At 42.3% G+C, this 24,878-nt stretch overlaps 1 protein-coding gene across 1 annotated transcript in view; it reads right to left on the bottom strand.

Annotated features, from left to right (window-relative positions):
• LOC143836201 (arf-GAP with SH3 domain, ANK repeat and PH domain-containing protein 1-like) overlaps positions 1–24,878 on the bottom strand; it is a 42,256-nt gene that overhangs the window by 9,225 nt on the left and 8,153 nt on the right. Inside the window, exons 2-21 of the mRNA XM_077335189.1 lie at positions 23,761–23,833; positions 22,801–22,946; positions 21,341–21,406; positions 19,207–19,256; positions 18,965–19,094; positions 18,004–18,089; positions 16,852–16,927; positions 15,186–15,272; positions 14,845–14,945; positions 12,672–12,741; positions 11,459–11,546; positions 10,392–10,440; positions 9,075–9,238; positions 8,191–8,324; positions 7,316–7,407; positions 5,815–6,004; positions 4,021–4,106; positions 2,668–2,783; positions 2,127–2,194; positions 1,166–1,273 (exon numbers count right to left, since the gene is read on the bottom strand). Coding sequence (XP_077191304.1) covers positions 1,166–1,273; positions 2,127–2,194; positions 2,668–2,783; positions 4,021–4,106; positions 5,815–6,004; positions 7,316–7,407; positions 8,191–8,324; positions 9,075–9,238; positions 10,392–10,440; positions 11,459–11,546; positions 12,672–12,741; positions 14,845–14,945; positions 15,186–15,272; positions 16,852–16,927; positions 18,004–18,089; positions 18,965–19,094; positions 19,207–19,256; positions 21,341–21,406; positions 22,801–22,946; positions 23,761–23,833 — 1,980 coding nt within the window. The remainder of the gene's footprint in view (positions 1–1,165; positions 1,274–2,126; positions 2,195–2,667; positions 2,784–4,020; positions 4,107–5,814; positions 6,005–7,315; positions 7,408–8,190; positions 8,325–9,074; positions 9,239–10,391; positions 10,441–11,458; positions 11,547–12,671; positions 12,742–14,844; positions 14,946–15,185; positions 15,273–16,851; positions 16,928–18,003; positions 18,090–18,964; positions 19,095–19,206; positions 19,257–21,340; positions 21,407–22,800; positions 22,947–23,760; positions 23,834–24,878) is intronic.

A 24,878-nucleotide genomic window follows, 5' to 3' on the forward strand; every position in this document is an offset into this window, starting at 1 on the left:
TAGCTCTATGCACATAATACATAAAGAAGAGAGGAAATATCTTTCACTTCTGTGGCCATGTCAAAAAATGGAACTCATCACAAGAGACAAAGGCTGATGTTTCAGAGAGCCAATGTCAGTCCACTCTGGATCCAAGTCTGAAGCATTTAATAAAAGAAACAAATAGCAGTTTGGTGACTGAAGTTTCTTCAGGATTGATCAACAAATGTTAGTGCTTATGGAACAAGTTTCATCTTTCAGATTTCATAAGTAGCCATTCAACAGCAAGATTGTTGTGCCATACAGGAAGACTTGGAGAAAAGATAGGTTTAAACTGTTTAGAGACTCATCCATTTATAAGAGAGAAACACAGTTAAAACTGAATCTTGTAACTTTATAAGAAATCACATGATAAAGAGGTATTTAATGTAAAATGGGTAATTGACCAACCAGCTGCAGAATTAATGAATGACATTCATTAATAAGGATTGACCAGCTCATGGTACATTTAAAGCATTTTGCAAATATCTTATTCATCATCCTACTTTTTGATAATAAAAAGGAGAATCTCAAAGGAAAAAAACAAAAGCCTCAGCTGTGTGTTCTCAGGGGCTTTCCTCACTAGATCTTCCCTCCTTCAATTTTTGGAACAAATTTATGAGCCACAACCCAGCACAGACTAAAGTAGCCTAACTTTATTTAACTCCCTCAATTATTGTGGCCTTGAACTATCTGCAAAAAATACTTGGGATCATTTCAATTTGCAGAACTGTTCATGCAGTTTTGCAGTATTCATAGAATTCTGTCAGAACAGTCATCAAGTTTTAAGGAATCAGTTATGTATGCTCAGAGAAATAGGAAACAATGTATGAGCTCAGCCCACAAAAATATATGAAGAAAAAGAGTTGGTTCTTGTATGCTGCTTTTCTCTACCCGGAGTCTCAAAGTGGCTTACATTTGTCTTCCCTTTCCTCTCCCCACAACAGACACCCTGTAAGGGGGGTGTGGCTGAGAGAGCCTTGATATTACTGCTCGGTTAGAATCAGTGCCGTGGCGAGCCCAAGGTCAGCCAGCTGGCTGCATGTGGGGGAGTGTGGAATCAAACTAGCTCACCAGATTAGAAGACCACACTCCTAACCACTACACCATGCTGGCTTCCTATTGGTCTGAAGTGCGGGGCTCTTACCTTTTCATCCAGATCATCATCACTTTCATATATATCCTCTTGGCCCAGCCGCCATTCATATTCCACATGAGCACGCATATTGAACTGATCATTTTGAGCCTGAAATAGCTGGCATATAGAGAAGGTATCAAGTCAGCTTATGATCTTGGAATCTGTAGGGGATGTTGCAAAGAAATCCCCCAAACCTGCACTAGCTGTTTTCCATTAAGATCTTCATTGGGTTGTCTGTCTGTCTGTCTGTCTGTCTATGTTTTTATACCGCCCTTCCATACGGCTCTGGGCGGTTTACATAGAACATCACAGGGTAACTACATAGAACTTTGTAACAAATATAATAAGTATAACAATCATAACATAACATGTCAACCAGAACAATTTTTTAACAGAAACAGGAACATTGACACAGCCTTGGGTAGGTCAGATTCTTTAGTCATAGAAGGGGGATGTCTGGGGGGGGGCAGTGGGGGGGCAGTCACTAATTAGCACCTTTTATAAAGAGAGGGAAGAAGAGATTAATTTGTTCAGCTCGTATCATGCATCCAACTGTTTTGGATGGCTTTGAATCTGGGGGAAGGGAGGCTTATTCTTTATGGGCTTATCCTATAAGCATTCACAACAACTACACTAAAATATGCACGCATTGATTTTGTTGAGGCAGGTGATGTTTCTGCGAGATATTCTAGTTTCCAGGATATAGTTGGAAATGTTACATACACCTAGAAGTTCAATTTGCTCTGGAGACCATGGCTGGTCACCAAAGGTGAACATGTGAACAGTGGACAATAATAGTCCTTCAGTGTTGCTTCTGAAAAGACAGGCCTGCCTAAGTACTTGAATGTTGCCTCCCTTCTGCCTGGTTACATCTAGATCCTGGAACACAGCTTCATTGGGATCTAGAAAAACAACTGCTTAATGGTCTCACCGCATGCTTCAAAGGCAAGAAAAGCATCCAAACTCTTACCAGATCCTCACACACAGCATAATTCATCTTCCGAGCTATGTCAAGGGCTGTTTCTCCAGCTTCATTAGCTGTTGAGAAGTATCAATATTACTAGTTTTTGTGATATCTGATCATTGTTACAGATTCCGTTCATTTGTTTTGGATCCAAGTAGAACATTGGTGCAGTTACAGTATCGCCCTGGGCAGAGTTTCTCAAGACAGCCCACTGAAATCAATGGAGTAACTCTACCTAGGATTGCATTATGTTTACAGAAAGTTCATCTGAGTTAAATTTTGAAAAATATAGCCATACAAGTGCTTTTCAAAGTGACCAACTAGTTCTTTGAATCAAATAAGAAATGTGGGCAAAGGGAAAAGCCAAGTGAAAGTAATCATAGTAGGGGATTCACCCCATTCTTTATCTAGAGTGGTTAGCGCTTTTGCTAATTATATCAACTATGGATCAAAAAGCAGAATTCACACTGTGTAGATTCTTGATTTTGCTTTGTCAGATGATACATTGAAATAGGATAATAAGAACCTAAATAATCTTTCCACTTACGGATTGTAATGTTAGCTTTGGCTCGTAGAAGGAGTTTAATGCATTCCGGTTTATTATGAAGGCTGCAGTAATGAAGAGGGGTGTTTCCTTTCGATGTTTGCTTCAACAGGTTCCCACTGAATGGGAGACAATTATTAGGCATGTGGATGTATTCCTTTTGCAGAGAGACAACGCGGTGATCTTGTTTCTCTGGTAAGAACTAAAAATGCAGCAGAGCCACGACTGACACTATAATGCAGTGACATGAGGTTGTGACACCGAGTGGCAGCCCCTGCCTCTGTCACTTGTGGCCACCCTGCAGCAAAAGTCCTTTCCTTTATCACTCTCCAAACATCTTGAAATATGCCATAGCAAGCTGCACATGCTCAATAGGGATTCTCAAATTCTTGAGTTTGGAAAGCCTTATTGGACAGGGGATGATGCCCACATTGATTTTCATGATTCCTGGGGATTGAGCAATGGGGGAAAGTTAGCCCTTCTGGCTTCTGGCTTAGGGAAGGGAGAGATGGACAGCAAGAGCAGCAATCAACTGTAGGCAGCACTCTTAGGTGGCAACCCCTTGTTGAGCCCTCACAGAGTGGGACAATCTTTTATACTACAGCTATGTTGTACATCTATCACAACAAAGGACAGATATGCAATAGATTGCATAGTTCACTTGCTAGAATGCTCCACAGATCACATTGATTCAAGCCCTCTTATTTTGCAGCCTCCTTCACCTAATTGACTCATGTTGGCCGGACAATGAACAGGTAAAGGACCCCCTTTACTATACATCCTTCCCATGTAAAATGATCAAGACACACAGCTCAGCCTGTCCACCACTGCAGCAGTTCCTGGGATTACTCTACCTAAACTGCTCTTCTGTATGGCATATTTGGACCCATTTCCACCTAGATAGATTTAAGCTGGTAGCTGTGTTAGTCTGAAGTAGCACAACAACATTGGAGTCCAATGGCACCTTTAAGACCAACAAAGATTTATTAAAGGCATGAGATTTCGTGTGCAGGCACACTTCCTGGGGTATAGTGTATAGTGGCTGAAGAAAGTTCCATGATCTAGCAAGAAGGTGAAGCTTCCTCAGCCCAAGAAACTATTGCATCAGGATAATCCTTGCTGCAATAACGTATTGAGACCACACGGAAGATCAAATCTTGCTGTGTCAAAGAGAGTACTCTCGTCCTCAATGCTGTTGGCCCAAAACTGATCACTTCCCTTCACTCATTTCTTTCCAGCCAATGCATCAATAAAATCATCAAACAGCACTACTCTGAGTCTTAGCAAGAAAGGCAAATGATAAATGAAGCTAATAAATCATGAAAACTTTCTGGCAAACCGATGGAGTCAGCTTACCTGTTCTGCACCAGAAAATCTACAATGTGCAAAGAGGTTCGGTCACACATGAGAACTGCCAAATGAAGGAGTGTTTCCCCAGGTTCCTTTCAGCAAAAAAAGCAAACAAACATAAAGGGCATGTGCAAAAGGATTTTGGTGTTTCCTTGAAAATAAGGGCAGGATTAGCTACAGCTCATTTCTGGCAACATGGGAATTCCTAGCCAATGATTCACCTAATCTAATAGCTGTTCTCTGACCATACTCCAAAGCAAAACCTTTATGGAGTTCTTCATGCAAACTCTCTGAATAGCAGTGTGCAATAATCAGTTTCTTGTGGCAATTTAAGGCAAAGCAGCATATTAGTTGTGTAACAGATTAGGCCTTTTTGAGAAGTCCATCTAGTACAGTAGTCTCACAGTGCTGCAGAGAGACAGGAAAAAGAAACCCAGCAAGGAAGATAGGACCTAAGCTTCATCTTTATGTTTTTAAGTGGCTTTGTTCTATACATAGTACAAATGGAAAAGTATAAAAGTCAGTTTTACCACCAAAGGCAACTAGGAAATTGCTTTAATTTTCTGATCCTGCTGATCCTGCGTAGAGCAGGGGGTTGGACTAGATGGCCTGTATGGCCCCTTCCAACTCTATGATTCTATGATTCTATTCTTGAAGAATTGATAGCTGTTGCTCTGTATTTGAGGAGAATAAGAGAGACAGCCACTTCTCTCCACATTAGGGCAACCAAAGCCACTGAAAATAACAGAAGCCTCCTTTGTTCACAATGGGGAGTCAGCTTCCACGGATTTATAATCTAGCCACAGTTTCTGACTCACCACTAACAGAGACTGTGGACCCTACGTTTCCTTGGTTAAGATCTTGCTGGTGTTTTCTGCAGCTGATCAACCTGAGAGAATCAGGTGACTGATCTCAGCTGTCCAGTCAGGAATTTTGTTTCAGCTGTTGATTTAAGATTTTATTCAATTGGTTTAACTTTGGGGCAATATTTATATCAATGCATCTTCAGTCCATGGCGTGTGCATTGTCCAGGTGTGTGAACAGGTTATGGTTACAATTTATCTCTTATTTCCCCCAGTTTTTTAGAAAATAGAGCAGGTGTGGAGAGAGAAAGGAGGACGATTGGATCATTTCCCTGCCAGCCAAATGACTAAACAAAACTGTCCTTCTCAAGTTGTTTCCTGTCTGTGAGAATATAAGCAAGTAGTTTGCAAGTACAATTTTGAACTGATAACCAACTGATGAAGGGGGAGGGGAAATCAAGCTCTCACTCTTCCTCCCTGCTGATCCTCCCCTCAACCCAAAGCTGTTTTGTAATTTTAAAAAATCAAGGAAAGGGATCAAGGTGGTACCCATACAATACATTCTGGCATTGAATTCTCAGCCTTCTTACGGCATCATTACTGTACAGGTTGGAGCACGAGGAAAACTGGCTCTCATCAGTAAATAGTGGTGTTCTGATCCATTTGTTATTCATGTTTAGGCAGTATAAACATGGCAGAATGGCACTAAAGGAGATATCAGGGACTGGGGGAAAATAATAAAAGTAGTAGGCACTAGGCCTCCTTATGCTAAAGGGGAACCCTTCTAATGAAAGCAAATACCCCCCCCCCAAATACCAGATGGCCAGGACAATCCTATTAGGTTTTGGTTTGCTGTTCTCTTTTAATGTAAAGTTTGGGAACCAATGCCTTCTTGCAGTTTTGTTTGTGGTATGTCATGCTCTGCCTTCTTCCACTGGCATGACTTCTGCTAAAGAGTATAGGTATTTGGCTACTCATGGAAGGGGGAAGGCCTTACCTGCCTGGGCTCCAAAAGACGCTCACTTAAATCTACCCTTTCAGCATATGCCTGAAGCAAGACAAATATATCCTTTCCTTTGATGGCATCCTGAAGTTCCTTCAGCCTAGCTGTTGAACTCCCTGTGATTTTCTGGCCAGCATATTTCCTATCAACATACTTGGAAATGATGAAGTTCTTCCGAAGAGTCCTGGAATGATATGAAAAGATGGACATAGTGGACCAAGAGAATAAATCACAGCTTGCAGGGAGTCCAAAACCACCTAGATTAAAGAACCTCCAGTCAAACTGACAATAGTGATAATTCCCTAGACAATAGTCCCCAAATGCCTAAGGCCAGAAAATATTTGCTTTCCGCCCCGGCTCCCCTGGCCCTGCTTCTCTACCCTGTTGTTTTTTCCTACTCCATTCATAGCTGAAGGCCAGAAAGGCATTTTTAAAATTTCTGCCTTGTGAATTTCAAACAGCATGACACAAAACAATGTGTTTTAAAGACTATAAGAATGCCTTGGACCCTAAATGAGTAGGCATTTCTACTCATAGAAGAAAGGTTAGAGAGATTTTCACAGATTTCCCCCTCTTAATGTTGTTCCTTGCTACAAACACAGATCCACTTTGCTATTTCAGTGCACCTGATCCTCACAGTTCATTTGCCAGTTTGTATGGCTGAGGGACCGTTAACTATCATGCAGTGTGCACACGGCTGGCCTTTCATACCCATCTTGGGGGCAGATCTGGCTGAAAAGTACCTGCTTCTCACTTTGCCTCAGAAATTGACCCTTAGAACCCTACAGGCTTAACTTACATCATTAAAATATCCACTACAATTTTTTAATAAATATAAACGTTTCTAGCCATGGAGTTTTACTTTCCTTATCACCCCCGTTCTATTGGCAGTGCAAAATCCTGTTTCTTGGGGGTCTCCTGTCATCCAGGCACCTGATTTCAGGGTGCTCTGGGTGGAGGAGACAACAAAATTGCATTCTGTGAGGGGAAATCCTTTGTCTGTGGAAAACCTCTGGTGGATCTAAACCATGCTGACACAATCTGTTAATAATAAAGTTGTGCAGTTTTAGTCCTATTTGTTATGTTCTCTGAACGTTTGATATTTATTGTAGGGTCTTGATATTTTCTTACCCCTCAAAGATATGCAATAATCTCCTTTTTAATTGTCTTCCCCCCCAGGGGTCTTGTGACTTACTGGGCCGGTCAATCTCTAGACTAGGGTTGTCAGGGGAGGCAGCCATAGCACCACTTTGTTGGTTTTAAAGGTGCCACTAGACTCAAACTTTGTTCTGGCTTCAGACCAATCCATTTTTGTGTATACTGCCCTTTGAAGGGCAAGATAAAATGAATTTTGTTTTTTACAGCTGTACAAAAATTGATGTTCCAAGAAATAAGATGGTCACTAAGACACCACCAAAGCAACTGTTTTTAAAATCTAGGTTTGAGGTTGCTTTTACACATACACACAATCATAAGGAAGAGAAATATAATTTACATAGGACTGTCAATGGTAGGCTTTGAAGATGAACTGGGAAGGTTGGTTTCTAGTATGTCATTAAATACAGAGTTTCCAATATTCTTAGCCAACTGCAAAAGAAAAAAGAAAAGGAGAGAGATAAAGTTTAACATGATGAAAACCTTAGTCAATCCTAAGAGCTCTCTGTCCTCATTGTCTTACAAAATTTAAATTGCATCAGAAAAGACAGAAGAAATCATAGATGTTGAAACTGGGTTAGTAAGGAGAGGCTAGACCACGGAGCATACATAGAATAAATATTGATAGAATCAGCAGGACCGAAAACGAGAAGCACAGGATGCTGCCCCAGAAAGCAATAAAACTAAGAAAATTATTTGCATTTAGGCTTGCCAACCTCCAGGTGGGGACCAGTCAATCCCATGAAGATGAGCATTCAAAGAAAAAGGAATGACAAAACTGCTGCATAATAAAGTTCCTTTAATACAACAAGTCTTGTCCCTTTTATCAAAGCTTTGATTTGTGAAAATGAGAGTGAATTCCAGACCTCGTTCTGGCTGTGCTCTGGCAGATATATTTCTTTATATAAAAGGGACTTAAGACCTTTGTTACATTAAATAACTTTATTGTGCTGCAGTTTCGCCGTTCCTTTTTCTTCGAATACTCATCCTGCAGGTGGGACCTGAAGCTCTCCAAAATAACATAGAGTAGAAGGCAGCCTTTACAGCATCACATCCCTCCTAAGTGCACTTCTCTCTCCAAACTTCACCCTCCCCAGGCTAGTCTGCCCCATGTCTCCAGGAATTTCACAATCCAGAATTGGTAATCCTGTTTGCACCAGAAGAGGGAAATTTTGTCCTGGAATGTGAAGGAAGGATGCACCGTCAACTCCTTACCAGAAGCTCTGAGGTTGACAGCTTATCGAGGGCTAGGGACTGAATGCGTGAGTGGTGGACACCCATCTCCCGATGAATCCCAGAGCATTCAATGCAGATCAGGATGCCTAAATTAATGGAGAGCCATGATGGGTCTGTGAAATCAGGAAACACATGGATATGGTCATACTCCACCTTGCCAAAAATCATGGGCAACGCAAGAGATAATTGTCACGTCTTTAACTCACAATCTCTTACAGCATTCAAAAATTAATCAGAGCCTTGGGATTTGGTGCCAGGCTGCTGAACAGGATGGGAAGGAAGAACAATGCTGATTTGTGAGGCATCCTCCCCCCCCCCCCCCGTAGCTAAACACCTATATCCACTCCAAGCATAATCATGCTGAACAGTGTAATGCTTGCTGTTGTTGTTGTTAGTTGCGAAGTCGTGTCTGACCCATCACGACCCTATGGACAATAGGGTCTAATGCTATACAGAGTTAAAATATTTATTTTCATTTTATGAACACTCAATCCATTTTTTTCCACCATAAAGAAGTCTAGCAGAATCCTTTTTAGAAGGATGGAATGATTAAAATACATAATGGACTGAGAACCTGGTGTTCCTGGTGTAACCTGATAGGTACTGCAGGCCTCCAGGGCAGATAGTAAGAGTGGGATGCTGCTGGCTGAAAGGAGAAAGAGACCAGCAGAATCCCGGCTGGTGAATTACCTGTACAGAATTGCTCTTTTCTGGGCCAAATGGCAGAAGGCAAAGTTAAAGCCAAACTGTTAGGCAATATATGAAACCTGCATGGCATGAGGGTCTGCTCACTGGAAATCTTTGTTTGCTGTATACCAAGATGGTTGTGTGGAAAGGGGATTAGCTAACATTTAATTATATACCTGATGCTGAGCAGTCACAGCACATGCTGTTTCCTGGCATGTGCTTTATCTCCTCAATGATTGCTCCAGTTAGGTCCTCCATACTGTTCCCTTCCCGGCCTGGTGACTGTTTGAATGCCACATTCAGAGCCTCTTCTTTACTGTTGCTGAGGACAGAGATCCATCTGCAATGTAGGAGGATCATTCTGAGACAACTTGGGAGGAGCTGTGAGTCAGTGTCAGAGCATCTGCTTGGCGTGCAGAAAGTCGGAGGTCCAGTCCCTGGTATCTCCAGTTAAATGATCTTGCAGTAGGTGATGTGAAAGACCTGTGCTGGAGATCTTGGAGAGCCACTGAGAGAGTCAGTGTAAGTAAGCAACAGTGACTTTGATGGACCAAGGGGGTCTGATTCAATATAAGGGGGTTTCATGTCATTCCACCTTCCATGCTATTGTGGCCTCCCAAGTGAAGAAATGGCAATAAATGGTAGTTCTGATTTTGAAAAGTACTGGTTTTAATAGTTAGGAGGTAGGGAATGAACAGGGAATGAGGGAGGTCAAGTGATGAAGCAGCCTTGTTCCAATCATCCTGCTGTGCATGCTCCTTGTTTATAAGCCTTCTGTTAACACAAAATTACTCTTCAGGTTCCAGTTACCATATCCAGCCTCTCACAAACCATGAAGGCAAAACATAGTCCCATTTGTGTTTTCTGGAGATGGGCAATGAATGGGGAAAGGGGGGAGCATGATGAAGCAGCCCTCTCCTGATCATTCAGGCACTTTATTTTTACACCCACTGATCACACAGAAACTCATCAGGGTCCAGTTACCATTTCTAGCCTCTCACACATCTTCCTAGACATAAATAGAATCTGAAACACCGTGACTCCCCCAAAAGGGGAGGAGATGCAGTATTGTTCTGGTGTTTATCCATAGCAATGCAGAAGTGTTAATTTTTTTATTGAAAATGCTTCTCTGTTGTGGCATTACTGCATAGCAATGTGGAAGTGCCTTTAAAAAAAAGAATCCAGGGCTCAGGGGGAAGAAAGTTTGAGTCCATGAAAGAACTGCTGTACTGTGATTGGTGGCTTGCAGTGTTTGACGGGCCAAGGAGCAGGGGGAAATGTTCAGCTTGTTTTCCCTTGCAACCTCATCGGGAGGCCACAAGCCACAAAGGAGCAGAGGGAAAACACAGGAGGCATCTCCCGTATGGAAGGCTACAAACACAAGGCTTACCATTCCATGTTTGCAAGCTGGAGGCCACACACATGAAAAGTTGCCATAAATCAACTGTGACTTGATGGTAATCCCCCCTCCCTTTTAACGTTCCAGTACTTACACAGCACATTCCTGGTCATCTTCTGCCAAGAAGTGATATGTTCGGTTATCTGTTTGGAAACAGTAGGTTGAAATAATAGTAAAATAGAAAATAATGCACCATAAATATTCCCATGTATGAAAAAAAAATTCTATGGCATGCCTGGGTTTTCTGAGAGTGGTTTTGTGCTGATTCTCCCATTGTTACACTTCCAAGCCAAAGGTATTTCAAAAGTATACATATTCCCTCAGATTCCCCACTCCAACCCTTTGGATGCCCTTCAAAGGTCACTCCCCTGCCTATTTTGAAGTCATTTTGCGGGATCTGTACCTTCTGCTGGTCACTTGCTGTGCAAGCTCAATATAATTTACATTAAATTTTTTACAAGCAGCACGAGTCTAGCATTATTAGACTATTGCTAATCTTGGATCATTGGGAAAAAGAAGAGTTGGTTTTTATATGCCACTTTTCTCTACCAAAAGGAGTTTCAAAATGGCTCACAATCACCCTCCCTTTCCTCTCCCCACAATAGACACCCGGTGAGGTAGGTGAGACTGAAAGAACCCTAATATTACTGCTCATTCAGAACAGCTTTATCTGTGCTGTGGTGAGCCCAAGGTCACCCAGCTGGCTGCATGTGGGGGAGCAGGGAATAAAACCCGGGCTCGCCAGATTACAAATCCACGCTCCTAACCACTACACCAAGAAGTGACAGGGGGAAATATGCTTCTCTGGTATTTCTCCAAGAAGTCTCTTTGCAAGCTCTGAAAGTGAGGAGGGAGAGAAGGCAAGGAAGAGTCCAGCATCAAATTGTGTGCCACCAAGTCAAGACCAGCAGTGAGCACCATGGCTGCTGCCAATGCTCAGCTGCTGACTGTGGAAAAAGTTGAAGAAAGCTGTAATCCAGTCAGTCAAGTATCTCAAAATACCTGAGAAGAAAAAAAAACCCTTTTTTTGCAACACCCTACTCTACACTGCTCCAAGGGTCTTTAGTTTTCACTCCAGTCTTGTGAAGTATCATAGAAGCCTGCTGCTCTATCAACTCTTCCTAAGAAAATAGAAATGTAAATGAATGTATAGGGACTTACGTGAAATAAGATCAAAACATTTCCTGTCATCCATGTTAGGCTTTACTTGGCAAGTGAGTAAATTCAGCTTCACTGGAGGGCGATTTAGCTAGTTGGTAAAAAGAAGAAGAAGAAGAAAAGAACACGTCTGGTTGCAATCTTATGCATACTTACTTTGGAGTAAATCCAACTGAATCAAGTTGGACATACTTCCAAATATACAGCCACAGGACAGAGAGTTTCACTTCATACAGAAGGTCAAGGCCCCAGAATATCCAATAATTTCCTGAGGTTTATTTTTAATAGTACTATAGTTTTATTTCTGTGAAATAACTATTTTGGTGAAATAATAAAATAAATTAATAGTAGCTTTTGTTTTCTACTATATTAAGGGTTCTTTTTTGAAAGAGATCTCTGCTATATAGGTCATAGAAGAATATTCAGATTATATAACATCTATCTCTTTCTCCTCTGATTCATCGGCTTCTCAACAGCTCAAGACATTGGGTAGAAAGAGCAAGACTAAAGAAAATCTCTTCCAAATATGTTCCCTTTTATCTGGCTATTTCATGTTTTCCCCATCCATCCTCCAAGAACATCTGGGTGGTGGGTCGTCTGTGGCCCAACGAGACCCAAAGAGCCTCATGGCAGAAGAGGAACTAAAGCCCTGATTTCCATGGTCAGAAAGTAATCTAACCACTATGCCACACTGGTTTCTCCTTCTTTCCCACTCCTCTTTACAATTAGCAATGTCTTCATAAATCACTACTTTTATGTTAGATACTGGGAAGCACATTTTGGAAACTTTTTTCCATTGAAGCATTTTTATGGAACTGCTTTCCAAACAGAACTGTAACAAAAAGATCGTTCAGATGCTCCACTATCTTATTCCTGAGCTAGTCCAAACTTTCTAACAATAATCAGCAAAGAATGAACCCAGAACCAGAAATGGCTGTCAGCACCTAGGATACGAAGTACTTGATACACAAGGTCCTTTCTGTTTTGCCAGGCATAAAGCAATGTAATACCAAATCAACCATTAGAGGGAGCAAAATACAAGCAGAGCAGACCCCCCCCCCCCTCTCCAAGGCAACAGGAACAAGCAAGGAAGGAAAATGAGAATGCTGAAACGCCCCAGGATAGGTGGTAAAGGCAACCTGTGGAAGCACTTTTCTAAGAAGTCTGTCAAATCAATCACCACTAAACATGTTTTATTATGAAATAAAATACCTACTGTGCTGTGCGAGATGGTCAGATAGCCATTCCTGACTGTGCACTTTCTCTTCTGCCACACTTTTCTTAAGCTGAAATTCAAAAGTAAAAATGCAGTTTTACATGAGATAACCAATTTTTAATTTTTTTAAATTACAAATAAACCCCCCAAACAGAAAAAAACAAAAAATACAAAATTATAACAGCAATAGCAGCAAGTTTACAGTTTAGCCTCTATAACCCATTATGCATGGGCCAGAATGCCCACACTGGCAGCGTTAGGGCATCGGGGAAAATCCCCGATTACAGATGATACCACTGCCAGTGTGGGCATGGCCTGGCCCAGGCCCACGGAAGGCCCACGTTATGGGAATGCAGGATCTTCCACGGTCCCTGGAATACCATGGGTGCTGGTGGGGCCCCACCCCAACGAATGGTGTTCCTGCAAGGACACCACACGCCCCTGCGAGCTCTGCGGAACCAGCCAGGATGTCCCCCTGCCCCTGCTGTGGTGGGGGGGCGGTATGCCACTCTCCGCCAGCATGCATTGGGGAGCTGGCCCCTCCCCACTCCCCCCCCCAGCTCCTGCCACTACTGGGCAGCATCCCAGGTTTTCCACCCTGGAGCAAAGCCCGTGTGTGCATGCTATGCTGGGGCATCTGCATACACTGGTGGAGCCCTGCCCCCGGGCATACACGGGAAATGGCAGGGCAACTGCCCGGCAGAGCGACCACTGTGCATAATGTGTCTATGAAAAGTTTCCAAATATCCAAAAATATGTCCATGCACAGTTGTCTTTCATCTGCCATATTTTCAAATGTTGATAGCTTTGTAAGGTTGCTGGAGGTGGGCATTTTCTTTTTGAGTCTTTAATATAAGTTTTTTAACAACATCAAGAGCACAGAGGGTCCATTTCTATTGACCATCAGTTAGTCTTCAAGAGACAAGCAAACATAAACATCCTAAAAAAATGATTAATACTCTAATAGAAAACTAATATGACTAATTACTTCCTCCCCAAAACACCAAATAACTGGACAGGCCCAAAACATAGCTTTAAAATCACATAAGTAGCAACATCAGCAATGAGTCACTTGATATAGTCCTTTACTAAAAAGATCCTCTAGTGTCCGGTGTCTCCTGAATACCAACTTCCCTGTATGACATTAAGGTGATCCAGTAAGGTTCGTACACATTTGGGAGAGAACAAAAGTAGCGCTCTATTACTGCACATGTAACAACAGATCCCAGCATCAGAAAACAAATGATGTTTTAAACACAATGACTTATCTAATACAGCATATTTTTAAGTGTTGGTATATTTTAATGCACGACAATCTGTATACCTTTGCCCCAATTTTTTGGCTAGTACTTGTTACAACTACACTTGTTGACACTTATGAAACAAGCTTTGTGGGTTAGATGTGAGTATGCCATATTTTCAGACAATAAATATATTTTAAACCCATCAGTATTCCAGTCCAGTGGCGCCCTACATGCCAACAAGATTTCAAGGATATAAGTTTTAGAGAGCCAAAGCTCCCTTTTTCAGGTACCCGGGGAATCTTGCTGGCCTTTAAGGTGCCCCTGGACTGGAATCTTGCTCTTTCACTGCAGACCAGCATGGTTACCCACCTGAAACTAAAGCTCACTGTGTGTAATTGACAGCTGGACCCAAATCAGGGTGCCAAACTCTTTGTTTCTTTAACAGCTGCAAGACAGTCAAATCGTTCCCCAGCAGAGGTTCAGAAGGTATAAACTGCTTGCTGTGTAGCTGTTAAGACAGCTCAGTGAGCATCAGCTTGGTGGAGCGGTTAAGAGCAGTGGCCTCCCATCTGGAGAGCCAGATTTGATTCCCTGCTCCTCCACATGCAGGCTGCTGGGTGACCTTGGCTAGACACAGTCCTGTTAGAGCTGTTCACACAAAACAGTTCTGTCAAAGCTCTCTCAGTCTCATCTACCTGACAGAGTGTCTGTTGTGGAGAGAGGATGGGAAGGCAATTGTAAATGGCTTTGAGACTCCTTTGGGCAGTGAAAAGCAGGGTATAAAAACCAACTCTTCTTCTCCTTAAAGAAATAGAAGCTGTGCCTAGAAAACAGCAACAAATACCTGGCAACCTGAGGGACGAAAATATGGCTGCAGTTTTGTAAAGAACACAACGCAAAGCTAGTAGAACTGGAGTACTTTCACTTACCCATCACTTTTCTTGAAAAGGCTCCCTGATTTTTCAGAGCCATATTGCTTATTTCCCTGCAGCTGGTGCATGCTGTATCTCAGTGGCTTGCTAATAGAACCCTATTGGACAAAAACAAACGTGCCGGTTGACAGTAGTTGCTTTTCTCAAATACAGTTTTAATTAATGATTGGGGTGAAAATGCACAGACACACATACACAAATGCTGGAAGAACATTTCCTGAACATGATTCTATACAACAAAAACTGAGTCCAAAAGTGAAAGCTCACACCCCAACAAAGAGCTAGAGCTGAGTAGCAGCCTGTCCTCTGCCTAGTCAAAAAATGAAGCCCAGGTTTACCTCTTTGGGTTCCAGCTGCAGTGCTGCTTTCAGCTGCTCACGAAGGGAGCACAGCTGCTTCTTCTCTTCCTCCTGCTGTGCCTTCATCTGAAAGACATCACACCAAATATTCCTTCAAGCAAGGCAAAAGAGAGCTTTTGGATTGCCGCTAAATCCTCCTTGTAGGCATTTCCCTCCTCCTCGCATTCCACACTGGAGAATTTTTCAGGTTTCCATTACAGAAAATAATTTAAACACAAGCTACAACCTTCATACAACTCTTGGGATACCCTGGCACAAAGCCTTCCAAGTTTCATTGTAGGGTTTCATATAGCTGCTCTTTCATGGCATGTCTGGCTGTGCCAGGCTGCTACCATACCAATGTATATGCCGGTATCAAAGATCCACTCAGGCTGAGGATTTGGGCAACAGCACGGGATGTGCAGCATATGCACAGGCTTTTTACAGGAAGTACCAGTGTGTCCAAAGAGGAGAAGATGCCTGCTTTTACGTGAGACATTTCCTGGGCTCCCTAGAGAGCAGTACAAGATGTTGCTGCCATCTTGCCTGTGCCTTTCTTTCTGCCAGTATAAACCACCAGGGGCAGAGGGGGACTTGAGCAAGAGGGTCAGGTGCTCTCTGATTCAAGAAACATGTGTTTTGTTTGCTTGTTGTTTAAAACATGTATTAACTCCATTCCCACCTTATGAAACTCAAGGGGACTTATAAAATAAATAAAATAATCATAAAAACCAGAATCTAAACCCACAGTAAGACTGCCATCAAAAATGCAGTCTTAAATAAAACCAACTGCCTCCTAAAGATCATACGTGGGGGTTCATGTGCCCTTCCCTAAGGAGGTTATTCCCAAATTGCAGGGCTCACTGAAAAGGCCCTTTCTGGTATACCCATCAAATGAGATGCTTTGGATGAAGGGAGACTCAGGAGGGCTTCTTCCTGAGATCTTTATTTCCAGGCAGGAACATATAATAAGAGAGGATATGGAATTTTTTTCCACTTTGATTTTATTCCCAGAGATTTAATCATCAGTACATTCGTTTTAATTTTTCTGTGGTTTTTCAACAGGAAACATATTTCGATATGGAATACATAGACTTAGGAGGCAACATCTTTGTCTATGTATTCCTCATTGAAATACACTTGCATTGTCCCAATTTTTGGTCTCCTTCCTACTTGATTAGGGGTGGGGTCAGGTGAAGCTTCAGCCGGCATTGAAGGAGACAAGGTTGGAGAGGGGTTTATTTCCTGCCTTTTGTCTCCCAATGATACAGCCAGACCAAGCCAGGGGAGGGGCAAGTGGAGTGTGAGGCTGCTTGTTTATCTTTCTTTTCCTGTACAGAGGGGGGGGGGTCAGGGCATCAGTTCCTATAGCATCCATCTCACTTTCTGACTAGAATAAAAAGGCCCCGAAAGCTCTATTTCTACTCAAGTCTGATGAAGGGAGCTCTGACTCTCAAAATATCTTGAAAATCTTGTAAGTCTTTTAACAGGACTCGAATTTCACAGTTCTGCCATAGGATAACACAACTATCCTCTGAAACCACCAGCAGAGTGCAACTCCCTTTCCTCCCACTTCCAGCTGTAGCCAAAAATGGCCACCTGATGGCTCCTCCCCCTTCATTTTGTTATTCACTTGTACAACATGAATTCAATAACAGATGCTTACGCTATGAAGCTCAGGGACAAGACTCTCTATAAATTGTCTGTGCTTCTCCGTAGCCTTTAAACATATCTGAAAAAAACTGACAGAAATTATACTGTGATGCATAAATATGAAATAATATTTCAGGTTAGACTTAGTTTTGTGACCTGCATACTCAGTAGGGGCCTAGATTACATTTAAATTGGATAATTTTAAGTGGACATCATTCTTGCTCCATTTTCTCGTCGCCTCGATTGTAGGGGCGGGAGCGGGTTGGTTGTTCGTCCGCCATGTTATGAGTTTTTAGAGTCTTTTAATGGGGAGTTTTAATGGTTTTTTTAAGACTGTAGTTATCTGTCATGAGCCTCAGGGGAGTGGTGGGATATAAATAAATAAACAAACAAACAGGGGACACTTATTGCCTTCCTTCTGAACTTTAGCCAGGTTGGCAACAGAATGCTGGTTTACACATATAGGCAAATTAGGTGGTAGGATAGACAGCACCACTTAGACTGCAGGAAGGGGAAATCACATCTTTCCTTAGTTTCCCTAATTAGGATTGGTAACCTCCAGCTGAGGTCCGGAGATCTCCCAGAATTACAACAGATCTTCATACATGTCAGTCCCTGGAGAAAGTCGTGGCATTGGAGAGAGGAATCTGTGGCATTGGAGAGAGGAATCTGTGGCATTTTACCCTGTGGAGGTCCTTCTCCTCCCCAGATCCCATCCTCCTCAGTCTCAGCCCCCAAATCTCTAGGAATTTTCCAACCCAGAATCGCCACCTTACTTAGCGCAGTGTTTGAAAGCAAGGTCAGCTCATTATTATAACAGAGATAGGATGTTCTGGAACTTAGGATGCTGCTAGTGCTTGTTCAAACAAGTAGATTTTTAGAACTAGCTTTCCACGTACCTCTACAGTAGTGTGATGTTCTTCAGTGCTTACAACAGTTAAAGCAAAGATCAGAGGCTGGGGAAATCATTGCTAGGGAGTGAGAGTCTCTAGAAGAACAAAACTCTAAACTAGGAGAGCACATATTGCAAACATCAAATCAAATAATGAAAAAGAAATAAAGGAGGTGAATGAGTGACTAGGCGCAATGCATTTGTTAGCTTTAAAGCTTGTTGCAGTAAAAAGAACAGTGAGGAATGACAGTAAAGGCAGTCGATCACACTTACTTGAACTGGGCATTGCAGTGATTGATGTTGTTTTGCAACAAGTCAGCCCCTTTCTTGGTTTTAATTTCATTCACTTTAATAAGATACTGGAAGGAAAACATGCACCAAGTGTTGACTTGCTGACTTGACATCTTCTTCTCAAATACTGTTTGTCTCTCCCGTGCTTGACTTCTAACTAATATTCTGCAGTCATCCATTCTTCCTGCCTTTTATAAAATAGTTTCCTCCCCCAAATTATGCACTTAATTAAAGTATGGCATACATTTCATGTTGTAAACTACAACTTTCATCACTTGCTACAACATAATGAGATTAAATCAATATACAACAAAACGCTTTGTCTTAAAAAATAAAACAGTACTTTGGCTATCAATCTGGTATTACTTTTTGTCTATCACATCTTTTTCTTAAAGTCTACTAATTTTTAAATAAAATATTATTTAAAATATCACTTAGTGCTAGATCTGTGGGTTCAGAGATTAGGATATTGGGAGTTTGTTTCAGCAGTCCGCCGGCATGCCAGCGGCTGCGGCTCTCTCTCCCCGCCCCTCCAGGCCGCCAGCAAATCAGCCGCTTCAGCGGCCGATTAGCTTGCGGCCCGGCAAGCTTCTCTTCCCGCTCTCCCCCAGCAGCGAGAAGCTTGCTGGGCCGCAAGCTTCTCGCTGCTGGGGGAGGCGGGAAGAGGGAGCCATGGCCTGGTGCCGAGGCCTTCACAGCCCGGCGCCAGGCCACGGCCCGGGGGTTGGGGACCACTGCCTTATTTCATAGAGAAGCAAAGGAACAAGCTACGCACAGCTGCTATTATCTTGGTATGTCCTGTAATCTTATATCCTTGATTTATTATTTTATTTTTGCAAAGTTCACCATGAGTTCCAGACTGAAAGTCCAGGATATAAATATTTTAAATAACGAGTATATAAATAATCATGTGAAAAGAAGCCTTATCACTCCCCTGCCTCACCTCACACATGTGTAACTGGAACATCCTTCGCTCCTTTTCCATTTCCTCTGCAATCTCCCCTCCCACCACCTCAGTTCGCACCATCCCATACTGTTTTGCCAGCTCTCGCTTTTCTTTCTCAATCTTTGTGCTGAAATAACAATAAGAACGGTGTTTATTAACTATTAACTTTACTGGAAACCATTCAGAATCATGCAGCAATTAATCAGCTAACTGAAAAAGCGAGCGTTGAAGCAACTTACAGTTTGTTCTCGTAGTCTTTCCAAGATTTCTCAAAAGGCTTCTTAAAGTCCTGTTAAGAGACAAAGGTCTATTATGCATGTATGACTTCCTGCAGATTTTCCAAGTAGCAAACTTTGGATTCCGTGCCTGCCTGGGGCACCATTCTTTTTCCTCCAGTGTATTTATTCTGCAGCTATAATACACATACTACACTTTTCTAAATCAGGGTGGGAATGTCACTTGTGATATGAAGGGGAGGACATCCAAAGTTTTTAAAAAATATATATACACAATTGTCCTATTGCAGCAAGAGCTATCCATTTAAATCTTTGTGGTTCAGTTATTGTGCGTGCATTTTAGCATTAATTCATTGTAAGAAAGGGAACACAAAGGAAAGCAGGGATGGGGGGGGGGGGAACCTGATGTTGAAACTGACAAGACTATTTCCATATTGCCAAAATTTAGCAGATTCTCTGCTGTGTAATCAGCCACTGTGAAAAATGGGAAATAATAAAACAATCACATAATATATGGGAACACATTGTATATACAGAATGCATGGTAGAGCCTAATATCACTGGCATTGCAAGCTTTCAGCATTGGCAGCATGTGTGTGTGTGCTCACGTGTGCAAATTTGCATAGGGCTGCAATATGTATAGGGGAAGAGTTCTTTGGCAGAAGCTCTGGAGAGCTTTTTTAGCCTTGTGCCATGGATGACACGGCTTAATTTTTTTTTTAATTTTTAAAGATTGTTAAAGGGTTTTAATGTTTTAATGTTAATGTTATTTATATGATTGTTATTACCACTGATGTACACCACCCTGAGCCTGCATGGGAGGGCAGTATGCAAATTAAATTCATTATAAAAAATAATACACTGAAAAATTAGTATTTTCACCAATGCCTTAGTGCAGCTGCACAGTAATGTTAAGTTCCTGTCCTTCCTTGAACATTTGCATGGTTTTTCTCTTTGTGATCCTCTAATTTGATCCTGCACAATGATTGTGAACTTGGCAGTTTTTTAAAGTCTCTTTCTTCCAAATGGATCAATCACAAGCAATTCTTAAATCCAGCAGCTTGCAGAAGGCCCATGTAGTTAAGCCACCATTTTAATGTTAGAAAATTAAATGTAAAACAATTAGGGAAAATTAATCAATGGAGCTTGTACACTGTACACTGATGAAGATTGGGGAGGATGGTAGAAGGTGCAGAGTGGGCTGAGATACCTCAGTGTGGGCATGAGAGTGACCTTCAAAGAATGACAAAAGGATGGGGAGGTCCAAAGTAATCTGTATACCTTTGGATTGCCTTCAGCTTGGAAGTGAAACAAGAGGGATAACACAAAAGCACTCTCAGAAAATCCCAGGAAACCGAAAGTGAACTGAGTATTGAAGAAAACCTGATGGACATGCACTATGAAAGTGAGGGAAAATATCTGTGTGTAGTGGTTAGGAGTGCGGACCTCTAATCTGACATGCCGGGTTCGATTCTGCACTCCCCCACATGCAACCAGCTGGGTGACCTTGGGCTCGCCACGGCACTGATAAAACTGTTCTGACCGGGCAGTGATATCAGGGCTCTCTCAGCCTCACCCACCCCACAGGGTGTCTGTTGTGGGGAGAGGAATGGGAAGGCGACTGTAAGCCGCTTTGAGCCTCCTTCGGGTAGGGAAAAGCGGCATATAAGAACCAACTCTTCTTCTTCTTCTAATAGGCCAAAGGGTTGTGAATGCTATCTATGCCTCTACATCACTGCTGTCTCCCCCTCCGTGTAAACTGATTGGAGAAGTCCTGGACATACTTGGAAATGTTGTAGCTCCATATGCTAATAAAAGTTGGGTTTGGACCCATGCATATCAGACCATACAGAACTGAGCTATGCAGAAGGATGTGACTTGTATAAGGGTTGATTCCATGATATGGAGCTTAAAGAGTGGGAACACCAGACCCAACCTCAACTCCATCACAGTCATTCATTGCTTGCATGTTCTCTCATCCCACACATACTGTTCTCACTCAAGGGTTTAAGAAGCTACTATGATCATAAATGAGATAAACAGTGGCAAGCATTTATCCTCCAAACAGAAGTCAAAATAATGCCTGGCTTCACCAAATTCACTTAAGGGATGCTTAACTTCCACAGCACCTACTTACCCCTTTCAAATCTCCTTTGGTCAATGACTCCAGGGGGAAGTTTATGTTTTGAGACAAACTCTGCAACTAGAAAGAGGAGGGTTCAGTATTAGCATTGAAGGCAACTTCACATTGTTTTATGCTCTCCCTTCAATGAGTTCAGGTTAGCCTGTAAGGGATAAGGTACAGATTGTCCTTTGTAGGTTATATTCCCTTCCTAGAAGGCAGCACTGGCAATTAAGGAATATTACCAGTTAACAGTTTTGACCGGGCATTACAGGAATGCAGAAGCCAGCACACAGGCTGGCAGTGCCAAACCCAAAGCAATATCAGGGCACTATGTCAAAATCATAAGCCATCACTCCAACCAAATCTGCTTTTTTACAGCTCTCCAGACTGAAATTCTTTTGTCTTAGATTGAAGTAAAAGCAGATACTCTGCTTAACCTCTAATTCACAGCCACATGTAGTTTGTCTACTAGATATAACGAACACTGAGGAAATACAGTAATCCATTGCCTATTAAATGCCAGAGTAATGTAAATGTTCAGACATCCAACTCATGTTTTTTAATTGTTCTAGAATCTGTATCAGTTCCTTCCTGCTGGAGTTTGCTAATATCTCTCTCATTGCATTCAGCAATATATTATGTCATTCAGTGCATGTGCAGCCTTCTGATGGGGCAAAAAGCAACCGTCTCCAGCCCCTGGGCCCTTCCAGCTCTGGAAAACAGCACAGGACAGAGGACAGTAACCCCTCCTGCCACGCCACTGTGCTAATCTGAATTAGGCCCTGCTGCACTTTTACAAACGAGCTGCCGCTAGGAATTTGCAGCTGCTGTATAGTTGCAAATCTCATGGCAAACCCATGCTCAGCATAGCCTTCTATCTCTCTCTCTTAGATGTTCCAGGTCTGGAGCATGAAGGATGTTGGGCAGGCCACTTCTGGGTTTGCTAAAGTTTAACAGATTGTCTTGCTTGAACCACTTTTTCCATTAGTCTATGATAATCCTACAAATAAGTCATCCAGGCAGAGATCTAAAGGCCGTTAAGCCCCTTTGCTGGATCTTCTTCTGCTGACCTATTTCCATCAAAAGAACAGCATTCCATAAACTAAAAGCTGCACTCAGAGCAAATAGCTCCATCTCATGCCAGCAGGCAAACCACTCTGGCCATCCCAGTCTCAAACATCCAGCCCCTGAGCATATCTTCTTAATTGTTTCATGGAAGTTATATTGAGAGCAACTCTCTGTCACCTAATGATCTGTCTGTAGCTGTATATAGCCATATACCCCTTTAACAAAAGAATGCAGCTAGGAATTGGGCTTGTGCATTTCTACAGTTCTCTCTTGGAGTTAATAACAATTAAATGCTTTTTAGACTTTACTCTTTCCTTTTAGGCTTGCAAGAAACATGATCGGGCATACCCCTATTGCCATGCTTCTGTTCTTCGGTCAGATAAAAAAGGCAAACAACATCATACCAGGCTCTTGACAGCATTTAGCAGCTCCCTTGAGAATGCGGCAAAGGTGATAAAGGCTTCTGCCAGTTTCTCATCTTGGTTGTTGCGATAGTTTCCTGAAAATCTCTCCTGAGCAGCAATATGAGCATCCAAATGGCTAACGAGATCTGTAGATACACAATTGTTTGACCATTTCTGAGATATATTCTGTGAAACTGTAAACCACTTAGGGAAATAGATTGGTTTTAAAATTGGCTTCTTCCAGCTTTTATATGGCTTTGAGTGACTATTCCTTGTTAAGCTTGCTTGGTAACAGGTGAGTTTGGCTGATGGCAGAAGCAGGCAGAGACTTCTGCAGGTGAAACACCTTGGAGTGCAGTTGCTGTCTTTGTAACCTGTAACAGGATCAGCTGGTGAAGTCTGCTGTAGAAATTCATGTGGTCCCAAAATGCTCTGCTTTGTTCAACTGTAAATAAACAGATGTTTGTGCTTCAAGACACACGTCTCCCCTGCTCTCTCATCCAAAGAAAACTAACTTTGGACTTATTGCTTAGAGAAGTGGGAGAACACAGGAGTTTGGAAAAGTGATGTGTATTTATTTGGATATAATTTGCACAAAAACAGTAAAGTGCTTGTTTAGGGGGTATCACCACCATTCAAGATCCTAGTTTCCCTCAAGGATAGCCTACACAGTCTGCCTTGCAGTACTGACATGTTTAGAATGTGCCTGTGTAGATGCTGACAGACTAAAGCAGAGGGTGTCCATTCAAGGTCTACTGTTCATCCAGTTGCCATTAGAGTGGTCACTATGAAAAGGTTTTGTGCATATCTGAGAGTTGTATCATTCTCCACAGGAACCATTCCAAGAAAACGTAAGGATAGTGAGACCCTCTCAGGGTATCTGGTAGCTCTGACAATTCTGAAGCTACACTCCACCCCCCCACCCCCCACCCGCTGTATTGTAAACCGTTCTTCTCTGACCTTGTCCAGTTGCATGTTCCGCTTTCACTGCTTTCCTCATTTTTTGCAAAACTGTTCGATCCAGATCCAAAGCCTAAAAGGAAAAAAAAAAAAAGAGAGAGAGAGATTCTTGGGCATTCATTCTGCTTTTTCCTTCACTAAAGGCAGCAGAAAGGCTTAGTGCCTATTTTACATCTGTTTTTCCCCATAGGTCAAAGGGTTTAGGCACATCTAGAGATGGCAATAGCCAAAGGACAGTGTCTGGTAGGCAGGTTAACATGGATAGAGAGGTTGTCGAGAGGCATTTAGCTGCACTGGATAAGTCCAAATCCCCTGGTCCGGATGAAATGCACCCGAGAGTACTTAAAGAACTTTCCAGAGAACTTGCACAGCCCTTGTCCATCATCTTCGGGACCTCTTTGACTGGAGATGTCCCAGAGGACTGGAAGAGAGCAAACGTTATTCTGATCTTCAAAAAAGGGAGGAAGGATGACCCGGGAAACTACAGACCAGTGAGTCTGACCTCTGTTGTGGGGAAGATAATGGAGCAGATATTAAAGGGGGCGATCTGCAAACATCTGGAGGACAATTTGGTGATCCAAGGAAGTCAGCATGGATTTGTCTCCAACAGGTCCTGCCAGACCAACCTGGTTTCCTTTTTTGACCAAGTAACAGGTTTGCTGGATCGTGGAAATTCGGTTGATGTCATTTACTTGGATTTTAGTAAAGCTTTTGATAAGGTTCCCCATGATGTTCTGATGGATAAGTTGAAGGACTGCAATCTGGATTTTCAGATAGTTAAGTGGATAGGGAATTGGTTAGAGAACCGCACTCAAAGAGTTGTTGTCAATGGTGTTTCATCAGACTGGAGAGAGGTGAGTAGCGGGGTACTTCAGGGCTCGGTGCTCGGCCCGGTACTTTTTAACATATTTATTAATGATCTAGATGAGGTGATGGAGGGACTACTCATCAAGTTTGCAGATGACACCAAAATGGGAGGACTGGCAAATACTCCGGAAGATAGAGACAGAGTTCAACAAGACCTGAACACAATGGAAAAATGGGCAAATGAGAACAAGATGCAATTTAATAAAGATAAGTGTAAAGTTCTGCATCTGGGTCAGAAAAATGAAAAGCAT

This window comes from Paroedura picta, chromosome 4, assembly GCF_049243985.1.
Source record: "Paroedura picta isolate Pp20150507F chromosome 4, Ppicta_v3.0, whole genome shotgun sequence".
Classification (NCBI taxonomy): Eukaryota; Metazoa; Chordata; class Lepidosauria; order Squamata; family Gekkonidae; genus Paroedura; species Paroedura picta.